This window comes from Hemicordylus capensis, chromosome 4 (assembly GCF_027244095.1).
Source record: "Hemicordylus capensis ecotype Gifberg chromosome 4, rHemCap1.1.pri, whole genome shotgun sequence".
In the NCBI taxonomy this organism is placed as follows: Eukaryota; Metazoa; Chordata; class Lepidosauria; order Squamata; family Cordylidae; genus Hemicordylus; species Hemicordylus capensis.
Window position 1 is genome coordinate 56,328,067 of NC_069660.1, and position 12,218 is coordinate 56,340,284.

At 42.4% G+C, this 12,218-nt stretch overlaps 1 protein-coding gene across 2 annotated transcripts in view; it reads left to right on the forward strand.

The window, feature by feature from the left end:
- PTPN22 (protein tyrosine phosphatase non-receptor type 22) overlaps positions 1-12,218 on the forward strand; it is a 72,531-nt gene that overhangs the window by 23,920 nt on the left and 36,393 nt on the right. For both annotated transcript variants that reach the window (XM_053246738.1, XM_053246737.1), the window contains 8 exons: positions 1,677-1,753; positions 2,551-2,646; positions 4,549-4,587; positions 7,160-7,231; positions 7,353-7,415; positions 9,426-9,568; positions 11,729-11,795; positions 12,103-12,180. In XM_053246738.1, coding sequence (XP_053102713.1) covers positions 1,677-1,753; positions 2,551-2,646; positions 4,549-4,587; positions 7,160-7,231; positions 7,353-7,415; positions 9,426-9,568; positions 11,729-11,795; positions 12,103-12,180 — 635 coding nt within the window. The remainder of the gene's footprint in view (positions 1-1,676; positions 1,754-2,550; positions 2,647-4,548; positions 4,588-7,159; positions 7,232-7,352; positions 7,416-9,425; positions 9,569-11,728; positions 11,796-12,102; positions 12,181-12,218) is intronic.

A 12,218-nucleotide genomic window follows, 5' to 3' on the forward strand; every position in this document is an offset into this window, starting at 1 on the left:
CCCACATGTTAAAAATACTGTTTGTCACCGTGTGTGTGTGTGTGTGTGTGTGTGTGTGTGTGTGTGTAGATGATGCTTAACTTGCAGTGGGAGGGGGGTCTCCAGTGGGTATGGGGGCACCCTCCAAAGGCCTTTAGGTCCAGGGTCCAAAATTACCTAAGTGCACCTCGGTAGGAGCTGGAAAAAAGAGAGAAATGGCTGTCTGGAAAAGCTCAATATCTCTTCTTCAGCAACTTAATTTTTTCATATTGAGAACTGGGAGAATGCATTTTCCGACAGTGCACTAGCTTAGTGATGGTTGTCTCTGCGTTATGCATAACAACTGAATCACAGCTATACATTTCCACCATCACACACACACACGCACGTATTTGAAAAGGTCCTCACTATGTATGAATTCCATGACTCATAAATACCTGAGAATTCTTGACTGCTGTTATTAAGCCAGGGATATATTACTCTTGGCTGTGTTAGTAGTCTGCTTGGGGTTCCTAACCTCATATTTTCCTTGCAGTGCTAATGCAGGGGTAGGGGGCCATTTTTAGGGGGAAATCAGCAGAAGGTAGTACTTCACCCTAGCTGATTATTTACTCTCACAACTACTCACTCTCTCCCCCCACCGCCCCCGCCATCAGTTACGGAGACCGGAATGAAATCTACCGTGGGGAGAGGCTGCGGGGAGAATTGGTGGATGGGTCAGGCACCTCGCTTGACCACTGCAAATGCCCCCATCCATGCATTACCATTACCAGGCTAGCATGTTTGCCAAAGTAACATGTAGTTCTGCCCTTACATAAGTACCACAGAGTGCTCAGAGATCCCAGCCACAACAATTTTCACAATATGGAAGATACATTTGCCATTCTGGAAACAGAATTTCTCTCCACTCTTGAGCTGCTACACTGATCATGTAACTAGATGCCTCCTGTGGATGAGGAAAATAGTGCTGGCACATGATATTTTGCCACACACACCCTTAAACTAGATGTCTCTAGGTATATCATAATTAAATAATCTCTAGGTATATCATAATTAAATACAGTAATTAGATTCAAATGCTAGAATTAAAAAAACTACCCTTCTCCTTTGCACCCCCCAATATAATCATATTAGTGTGTGTGCATGAGTACACACACACATTGCAACATATCTCAAGGGACTATAGCTGTGCCTACAAATTGGTGATCCACCATGAGCAGAAATTTCTTCCGCATAAGTGGATTTTTGGATCCACACTTAGGATGCTAAAAAGCATTTAGTAACTGGTTTTAATTTCAAAAGTAGACTTGGTTGGGGGAAGACAAGGATATGAGATGAAAAGACTTTGGAAATAGGGATCTGTAGGAGATACCTGGCAGACATAGCCTTCTGCTCCAACACAAGTGCATAAAAAGTGCATAGCTGTATTGTGTTGCTGGTCTTCTCCCCCCACCATTTTTCTGTCCAGGCCAGAATATGTAATGGGAAGCAGTACTCCAGGCCCCCAAATGTACTAAAATATGGATCCCCATGCAACTGCTTGCAATGCTTGTGCAGCTGGGCTTGCCCTGGAAGAAAGGATTCCAAGAGTAACCTCTCTTAGAGGATCTGTTTCAGTGAACATTGATTTGAACTGAAGTCTCTAGGACCCATTTATATAATGCAGCTGATTGCTGTTGTTTTGCTCTTTCCTGCAGATGACCACAGCCGAGTGAAGCTGTCTCTGATCACATCAGATAAAGACTCTCAGTACATCAACGCCAATTTTATAAAGGTTATAGCCCATGTATATATGACATTCTCTTGCCTGTAGCATATGAATCGCATATGTTAAACACAAATGTTATACTTAGTTGTTTTTGTTGAGTGGGATATTGAGGCACAAGTGAATAATGTGGACTATAGTACAATTATAGCCAGGCTTATATTTGAATGCAAATGGTGTAACAGAGGAAGTGCTCCAAAGGTTGCAGCGAATCCAGTTGTGATGGGTCATCAACAGAACTTTGAAAGGTTCTAGAACTTCAGAAGTGTTTTGAGGTCAGGATCCTAATAGAACAGGGGTGGGCAAACTTGGCCCTCCTGGAATTTTTTCACACCCGACATTTAGTTCACATCTCCTTTGGGATGGAGGAGATGCATTCACATATCAGCCAAATTTACCCCAAAGTCCCTGAGAGCTATTGGGGAACACTTTGCACACATTTTGGGGTTTTTTTTTATTGTACAATAGAGTGTAGCCTGATTTATCTCTGTGGTAAAAAAAAATCCAGTTTTGTGTCTATTATTTTGGGCAACTTCAAACTCACAGTAAAGCCTCTGAGTAAACCTGCGGTAAAGCCTGCTGTCTGGGAAAGCTCCTTTGCCCACACTGGTACTAAAAGAACCACTTCAGGGAAGCCCCCCACCCCTAACAACACTTATCAGCATGAGATCACAACATCCTTCTGTTAAGCAATTAATGACACTTGGTCTTTTTTGTGATATAATGTGAAATAAACTAGAGCAAACTGGGCCTGACTGCTTTTTAACAGGTTATTCAAGCATATATTGTATTTGTTTTCTTTTTAGGGTGTGTATGAGCCAAGTGCCTACATAGCTACCCAGGGTCCACTTCCCACAACTATTGTCGACTTCTGGAGGATGATTTGGGAATATAAAGTTCTGGTAAGATGCAGCCAAGTACTTTCTATTATTTATTCTGACCATTTTGCAGTCTCTTAAAGTCAATCGGTTGTTTTCAAAATAGCATGAGTACAGCTTTGCTCATGCTATGGGATTCTCCTGCCTGACCCCTCTTCCCTATTGCAGCCTGCCAAGTCCCTTTGAAATCTGCTCTTGAGGGTTGGGCGACCCTTCAGAACAGCGTGGGGGCTGCAATGGCAGAATTACTAGAAATCAGGGGGCTGCTTCTTAGCACAAGGGGGAAGTGCCTTTCATCTCACAGAAAGCATCTTTGGAATGCAATGTTGCTAAATGAATAGCATCTACGTGTAGATTTTTAAGATTGTGAGCCCTTTGGGGACAGGGATCCATCTTTCTTATCTATCTATCTATCTATCTATCTATCTATCTATCTATCTATCTATGTAAATCACTTTGGAAACTTCATTTGAAGAGTGGTATATAAATATTTGTAGTAGTAATTCTCAATACTCATCTTCTCATGGTTATACATTCTCTGGTTTGCTTTGGTGTTTTTCATGAGGTTGATTGCTAGCACTTATTTTGCAAGGGTTACGCTTGGGTTTGCTTTCAGAGAGCAAGACAGAAAACAAAAGTGGCTTAGAATTCCACAGTTGACAGCTTCTAGCAAATAAAGCATGCATAATGCCCTGCCTTTGCTAATGGAAGGTTGGAAGGGTCCATGAAGGACCTTAAGCTAGAGGGTCATTTCAGATGTTGGCATCTATGTGCAGTAACTTTTGCGATCATTCACTCGCTAAGTTCCAGACTGTGCAGTACAACTGTCCTAGAGGAACAGTTCTACTGCACAGTCTGGAACTTAGTGGGTGAATGATCCCAAAAGTTACTGCATGTATCTGCCAACATCTTAAATGTGGGTGGGTGGGGGACACCCCAACCCACCATCATATGACCATCTTTGTCTTGCAGCATTGCTAACTGATGGCCCCTTCCAACATCTGTTATTATTTTGCATCCACCACATAGGCAATTGTGAAAAATGATCACTGTGCCTTAAACCATCCCTAGTGATGCATTAAAGGAATCCAACTGCCATGTTTTCCCCACACACTAGTAGGATTTGTGGGACAGTTGATATCTATAATTTCACTACATTCCACATGCTAATTGCAGGTACAAAGCAACAGCAGGAGATCTGCAGCAACAGCAGCTGGGTGATTCCTGTACAAAGTTAGAAATGCCTAAATATTGAACCGTTCATTGTCCCTAATCCACTATATTTCACATGGTTTTATCTGCTTGCTGAGGTCATCAGAGGAGGGCCTCCTGTGCATCCCACTGCTGTCCAAAGTGCAGTTGCAGAACAGGACCTTTTCAGTTGCTCACCCAGGATGTTCAATGTCTTATCTTAGAAGGCCCAATGGGCCCCCTCCCTATTAGCGTTTCCGTGTCTTGCCACATGCCATTTTGTTTCACCACACTTCCTGGTTGGTTTAATTTTCTTCTCCTTTGATTTTCTTGCTTACTTCATACTTGTTGTTATTGCTTGATTTGTTTTAAGTGAATTTTATGTAATTATTTTAGAGGCTGTAATCCACTGTTATAAGCTCTTTTGGAGTCCATTTGGGACTGAAAGGTGGAATATAAATATGTTTTAGAAATAAAATTGAGAAGAAAAATGCAAATGCTACAGTTTGAACAAATCAGGAAAATTAAGCAAGTGTGCATAGCTTATTGTTCTCTTCCCAGGATTTTAGGTTATAGCAAACAGATGTATTTCTATCCAGAAATTTAAGTCCTCCAGGCAAAAGCAATTTTCTTCAAGCAACCACTGTGCCTGATGAACTAATGATGCTATCAGAAATCTGGCTGTTTTGCCTGTGCAGGAGAATGGCACTTAATGCTGCTTCTTTTTATCTCCAGGTTGTCGTCATGGCTTGCATGGAATTTGAAATGGGAAAGGTAAGCGCAGCATCAACACATAGAACAGCTTTCTGATATCACAGAAGAACCTGCGTGTTTTGCTCAGGTGTCATCTGTATTATTAATCCAGTGCTGACTCTCCTCTTGGCCACTATTTTACTGCTCCCTTCTAAATTAGTGGAACTTTTACAATAATGTTTATGCTGAATTTGCACCATTGCACCTGTTCGGAATAGACAGCTTGGTATAATTACTTTTTTGTAGAAGCCAAACCTGATTATTTCATGTTTCCAGTCCTGGTATATGGCTTTCTCATGATCCTCTCAATATCTCTCCATAATCTCCCCCAGTTCAGCACATGACATACATGTTGATATTGGGAGGGGTCACTGAAGGACAAAGCTGACATGAAACATAACAAAAATACAAATTTGGAAGCAGCCTTGGTTCACAATCAAAGGCAAAATTTAAGATGACGATACCTTTAGTTTTTATGGAGTTGTAGGCAAACATTGTAAAGGAGTCTTTTGACACAACATGAATGGATAACATATTGACTTATATTTGAGAGTCAGAGTAGCCTATGAGAGGCTGAGTTTAGTCCAAATCACTTATTCATTTCCCACTTCTCCAAGAGTTGAGAAGTTTCAGTGGCAGCTCTACCTGGGTTATGGCTTCCTTTAGAGGAGAGATCACTGAATCTATATGGTTCCTTTATAATATTTGTTTTATTTACAAATATACCAGTTGAGCCTTAGGTGGAAGCAAGTAGCATGTGCATTCCAACAAGGCTGTCTGTCTCTCTTACCCAGAAACTACAAACTACATTTTTTCATTCACACACTGAGGCTGTTCACATGCGCAGTCAAGAGCAGGCTAAGGCAGCCAAGCCCGCTCTTGCCTGCGTGTGTGAATCTGCAGCAGCCGAGTGGCTACCGGTGGCAACATGGCAGGACACCCACTGTGGAGCCTACCGCTTAAATGGGGATAAGGAAGCGAGCACTCCTTTAGCCCCGTTTTTGTAACCGTGTGCAGCACCAGCTGCGTTTATTTATTTATCAAATTTCTATACCACCCCAAACTCATATCTCTGGGTGGTTTACAATAAGAATACAATTAAAACCTTAAAACAATTTTAAATTTAAGAAATGTTGCAAGTGTTAAAAACTGTGCAAACTATAATAGTTTAGCTGGTGCTGCAACATGGACAGGCACCCACCCATCACGCTGGGAATCCCCACAATGCACAGCACACTCACATGGTGCATTGTAGGAGTTCCAGGAGCTGGCATGACACATCTCGGCCCCCAAACCTCCGAGCTGCCGGGGGTAGCTGGCAATCATCTGGGCGTGCAATCAGCATGCACAAGAACAACAGAGGAATCATTTGTGGGGAAAGTATGTTTGAGCAGCCTTCCCTGCCGCCAAGCCCTTCTCATGGATCATGAGAAAAGTCTCACTAACCCACCCCTTCAGTTGGAGGATACCTTCCAGCTCTGATGGCTCTTCCACACTGCAAAATCATCTCTGTATAACTCTCATTAACAAACATTTACTGACCATTCAGGAGCATTGACTAGACCTTCCTGGACTATTACCAGTGATTTCCCTAAAAGATATGGCTAGCAGCCATTACAATTCCCAGCCTGGGGTTCTCATCAAAGGCTGGCCTTATTACTCTCTGGTTCTTTCTTAGCACTGTCCTTTCCCCTCCCCACTGCCTGTGTATGTGTGTTTTCCTCTTGATCTCTAACCCTCATTACATACATTTTGACTTTTCCTCCACTCAGCATGACGTGCTTCAATGGGAAACCAAGAAGGAAACTTTCCCATCATACCTGTGTGGTTGCTGTTGAGTATAACATCTAAGCATTAGTGCTACTAGGGCTGTTCACATAGTCAAGAATAGGATAGGAGAAATACCCTACCCTAGTTTGGGAGCCGTGTGCACTCCTAATATTTCATTGTCTTTCAGTTAAAAACAAGGTTGGAGGCACTGTCCATGATTGTGTGCTAAGCAACAGCTGGGTTAGAGGGCTTTTTATCCTACCTCATTCATCACAGCTGGAGGCCCTCCAACCCACCTGCTGCTTATCACATGATCATGGACAGTGCCTCCAACCTTGTTTTTAACTGACTATCAAGTTTCAGGAGTGCACACAACTCCTGAACAACGGTAGGAGGCTTCTCCTATTCTCTTTGTGATAGTGTGAACTGCTCTATTTTCAAGCTTGAGGAGTCCATCTCATGTAAGAATCACAAACAAATAAAACAGGTCATATGTTGCTTTGGAAAATAGCCATAGTATCCCTTTAATCAATGCAATGAAATACTGTATTTACTCAAATAGAAGATGACTCTTGAATTTAAGATGATCCCCTTAAAAAAAAAAAGGTTAAATACAGCTTACACCTGTATTTACCTGGAAGGAACAGGACTATGGGTTTAAGTCAACCCCCCAGTTTCTAACATCAAAGAACTTGGGAAAAACCTAATCCTGGGTTCAGGTAAACATGTTGTGTTACTTATGTCTGAAGTGAAAATCAATTGTTTCCCTGGGGAAAGATATGAGAGGCAGATAGCCACCGTTTATTTCTGCTTTTTCCAACAGAAAAAATGTGAGCGATACTGGGTGGATGTGGATGAATCCCCCCTCCAGTTGGGCCCTTTCTCTATTTTTTGTGTGAGTACATGACCCCCACTGCCCATTTCCTGATGAATTAGTTAATAGTCTGTCTTCTCCTTAAGGGAAATGATTGCTGTTTATCTGCAAAAAATATCATCCTGATTTGTTTCTTCTGTAGGAGGCGGAAGCGAAGAGAAATGAATATGTGATACACACTCTGAAAGTGAAAGTGAATGACAGTGTAAGTATGAAATAGTCCAGGCAACTATGTGATGGGTTTGCTGTGTGCATTCCAAATGGAAAAAGCAGTTTGTGCTTCTATTACTGACCAGCACAATTCTGTTAATTTTTTTTATGGTTCTAGCACAGAATTGTAAAAGAGGGGGGAAACATGCATGCCAGTATATTATAGCTCCAAGAACTCACATCCTGGCAGAAACCAGAAGAAGAAGTGATCATTGTAACCAAGATCTTCTTATGCAAAGATCCTATACCCATATATGCATCATTACTATTACTGGGGAGGGATATAGCTCAGTGGCAGAACACCTGCTTTGCATCCTAGGTTCAATTGCATCTCAGGGATAGTTGGGAGCGACCCCTGTGTCAAACTCTGGAGAGCTGCTCTCAGTCACTGTAGGCAATACTGAGCTAAATGAACCAATGGTCAACTCAGCATGTCAGGTTCATGTGTTTATAATTGATAATTATATCCTGATTTTCCACTTCAACAACTGTTTAAAACAGCAGCAAAAATGGACACAAGGCAGCAGGTCAAAACAGTCTAACACAGAAAACATAGAAACCAGACAAGGAAAGAGAGCAAATATCCAGCAGATAATAGAATATCATCAAGGAAGGAACCAGATGGCAGAGAATTTCAGGGCAGAGTATTCCAGGGCAGAGAATTTCAAAGCCTAGATGTGACAGCCAAGTAAGCCCTTTCATGCATCCTCAATAACTGAACCTCAGATGGCCTCAGGACCCACAAGAGCCCCCCCCCCGAGATTATTCACACATGGCTTTATGCCTCTGAGTATCTGAAGAGCAAATCTGCTTCGCAGCAGATTCACAAGATGTTTACTTGGGGGATTAAATTGACAGTTCACAAAGCTGTCGGTTCCTCCCCACACTCCCTGGCAGATCTTTTTCCTGTATATTCACACCTACCTGGTCAGAGTCCAACCAGTCAGAAATCACACCACAGAGGAAGAGGCAAGAGCTTTTAAAAAATAGTTTGACAGCTACGAGCACAAGACCAGCATAACAGGTTGTGAAAAAGCTGGATCAAACAGTAGGATGCGTAACCCTTGCTTTTGTGAGTGACTGCCTGCACACATAATGTTTACCCCCCACACACACACACAAACACCTAATAGAATCTGCTTAGACAACAAAGGGTTCAGGTTACATCCATTCTGCATATCTAAAGCCTATGTAAAACATAGCAAGACACACATTTTGCAGTCTGTGCTTGTGTTTAACTCAGGAATTTTTCCCTTCTCCTCTTCCCTTAAGAGTATCAGCCAGTCTGCAACAACTATACACACACACCAGTGCTTACAACTGTAAAACATTTAGAGCAGACCATATCCAAAACAGTTGTCAAACCCCCTTTCATTGAGTTTTGAAAAATGCTGATTTACTGGCATGACCACCCCAAACATAACACAGAAAACTGCGGGGTAAAACAAAAGTCCCAGGTTTAAACCCCCCCCCCCCCAAGCCTCTGAAACTAGAGGATTTTTAAAAACTGGACATACTTCAGGCTAAGCCAGAATTTGCAACCTCCATTCAGGGGGTGGGGAGTCCTGTCTGTCCTGGTTCCTGATAGCCCACAGGGACCTCCGGTACCAGCTAATATGTGGATTGGCACACTCCAATCAGGAGTGGATTCAAAATAAAAGCCCTGTGTGAAAAGCCTCCTGCTGATTCAAATCATGGACAGCCATATGTGCCTAGTGGAATTCAGTGGGATTCCTCTGTGGTCAAGATGTGCCCCTAGTCTATCAGCATGTGAATGGTAAGGATATTGGCTTGGAAACTACATACAGCAACAATTTGAATTGCCTTTCCCAATGAAAATGTCTATGTGAAGTTGTGTAACTTCCCATTCTTGAATAGTTACATGCAATGTTCAGTCTTTCTCTCCCCTCTTACTTCAACTAACCACCACTGTTGAACAGGAATTGCATAATTCAGAACCAAAGTTGTTTAAAATAAAGCATCCTCCCTTTTGGTGCCTTTACAGGAAATCAGGACTGTCTACCACTTTCATTATAAAAACTGGCCAGACCATGATGTACCCTCCTCTATCGACCCGATTCTTCAGCTCATAAGTGAGATGCGTAGCTACCAAGCACACAGCAATGTACCTGTCTGTATACACTGCAGGTGAGGTTATTTATGTTGGGGTTTTATGATTATTTCCCTTTCCATTTGGGGAAAGTGCAAACTATTCTTAGCAGAGTGATAAGGAAAGCTTCCAATCCAGTTTAGCGAGTGTGGAGTCTAGTTGTTGCAGCTATTTAAGGAACATGCATGGAGATCAGTGGAGAGTCTAAATTACTTAACTAGTTTATTGGTGAAATACATTAGGATGGGAAAGTCCTAATCCTATCTAATAGCTACATAATGAATAAGTAGGGAGAGAGAGAGATGTTTTCATCTTCTCTCTAGGAGAAAAGGAAGAGGACTATCTCAACTCAGGAAGTACCTGAGGAATCAAAGCAGGGGTCACAGAGTAGCGGCAAGCAGGGACAGGTAAAGAGACCCTCACTATCTCTACTCCCAATGCCCCTAGTGCTCATTGGGATAGTCGGTGCAAAACATCGATGTCACTGGAACTCCATCTCTAACAATTTAGCTGTCAGTAGAGATGGCCCTCCTTTAATTCCAATGGAACAGAACTGCTCTGCCTCACTTTTCTAGCCTGAGGGCTGGTATACACTAGCATCATGTGCTCATGTGGTGGCTGAGGTCAACAGTGGGCTAGTTCTGATGATCGTAGTTATGCCATTGAATGTCAGATGGTGGAGGGATAAAGAGGCACTGATTTCCAGCCGTCTGTGTGGTGAAAACGATTGGGAAGTGATTGTGTGAGGGAGTTCAATCATGGTTGCTCTTGGTGAGGGCAACCAACATTGCTGTGCTTAGATTTGAAGTAGGACAACCAATGTAGTATTATTATTATTTTTAAACTATAGCATAGCCTTTGGACAGCACTCCCCCTAAGCCACTATGGAACATTTTCTCCTCTTATCGAATCCCAGTTCTTAACCAGGCATCATTTTAGGACATATTACTCAGACCTTAAGGTGGTAACAATATATTTTGTTAGCTTTTGCTGACAAATATACACAATTCAAATAGTAAGGTCAAAACATTAAATACCACTCAGTTCAAAGCAAGAAATGAAGTGAGTTCAGCATATGAAGCAAAAATAAAAATAAGAGTTGATCTCAACCTTCTATTTTGCATGGACTACATCTTTGTATAAGTTTTTAAAAAAAGCTAACTCCAGTTTTTGCACTTGGGAAGTGTTAGCTGCTCCCATCATTCCTTTCTTTGAACATTTTAGTATTCTAAGTGCAGGAGGGAACATAGCCAAAATGAAGAACAATCTTGGGAGGAAATACTACAAACAAGCTGACCCCTGCACAGAGCATCTGTGCGCCGGCTGTTTCCCCCTCCCTCTTCCACCTGCCCTGTCTCCCCTCTTTTCCCCCTCCCTCTGGCCCTCGCTCTCCAGCCCTCCTCCCCTCCCGTTCCTCCCCCCACCCACAGAGCCTCGGCGGGCTGCCAAGTAGGGCCCTGCCGCCATTTTTTTCTCCCAGCTGTCCGCCTGCCACCGCTTTTCTTTCCCCCCACTTCGCCCACCACCACCGCATTTCTCTCCTCCCCCTGCCCACCCCTGCCGCTTTTCTCTTTCCCCCGCCCTCCCCCTGCCAGCCGACCAGCCAGCTGGCCTGCACTTTCTTCCCCCTCTCCTCCTCACTCCACCGGAACTCTCTCAGTGTGTCGCGAGAGTTCCACTGCCAAATCCTGGACACACACTGGCTAAGAGAATTAATTATATAGATGGGATCAAGAAGAGTTTGCTCATTACTGAAGAAACAGGCAAGATGTCAGATCAGCAGAAATGTGGTTATCTGTGTAAGGAAAAATTCTAAGACATCACTTGAACAGTAGCTGCATTTTCCTTGGCAGCCATGAAATGATGACAAAAATTGCTTGGTGAGCCATAAGCAGGATATGTGACATTTATTATATGGTGTTTCATGCAGTGCTGTGGGTTGTTTCTGTTTTATGCAACTTAAGAATAAATTATTGTGATGTCAATGGCTGAGACAAATGCTGATGATCAAGGAGAGAATTGTGATTAAGTGGGGAAACTTGGTTGTATAGTCAACCAATGCAAATGAGGGACAGACAAAGGAATTTTCAGAGAAGTGTGAATGTGATTCCATTAACATAGTAGAGAAAAGATACTAGATTATGATAAATGTAAATACAAATTGCTTTTTGCCACAATTCCTCATGCCTCCCTTTCAGTGCTGGCTGTGGAAGAACAGGAGTCATCTGTGCCATTGACTATACATGGACCTTGCTAAAAGATGGGGTAAGTGTTTGCCTATGAAGTGTTGGCTCAATAGTCTTTCTTCTACGTACCTGTGTGTCAGCTATCTAGATCTCTGCAAGGATCCACCTACCAGTGTTTACTTTTCACTTCACACTATAAGAATTTTCAACTTTCAATGCTCTTGTTTAAGAAAAGAACATTTTTTCACCAGAGTGGGATTAATATGAGGGAGGAATGATTCAACTAGTGGAGCTTCTTGTAGGAACTATGAATCCAAGTATGAGATGCATTGCCATGAGTCTGGGCTACACCACCAATTGTTCTTTGTATTTCTTTTCATCCTAAGATTCTTCCAATGAACTTCAACATTTTTAATCTGATTCAGGAAATGCGCACACAAAGGCCTTTAATAGTACAAACTCAGGTAAGTTCTGAAAATTCTGATTGTTGGATATTATTTTA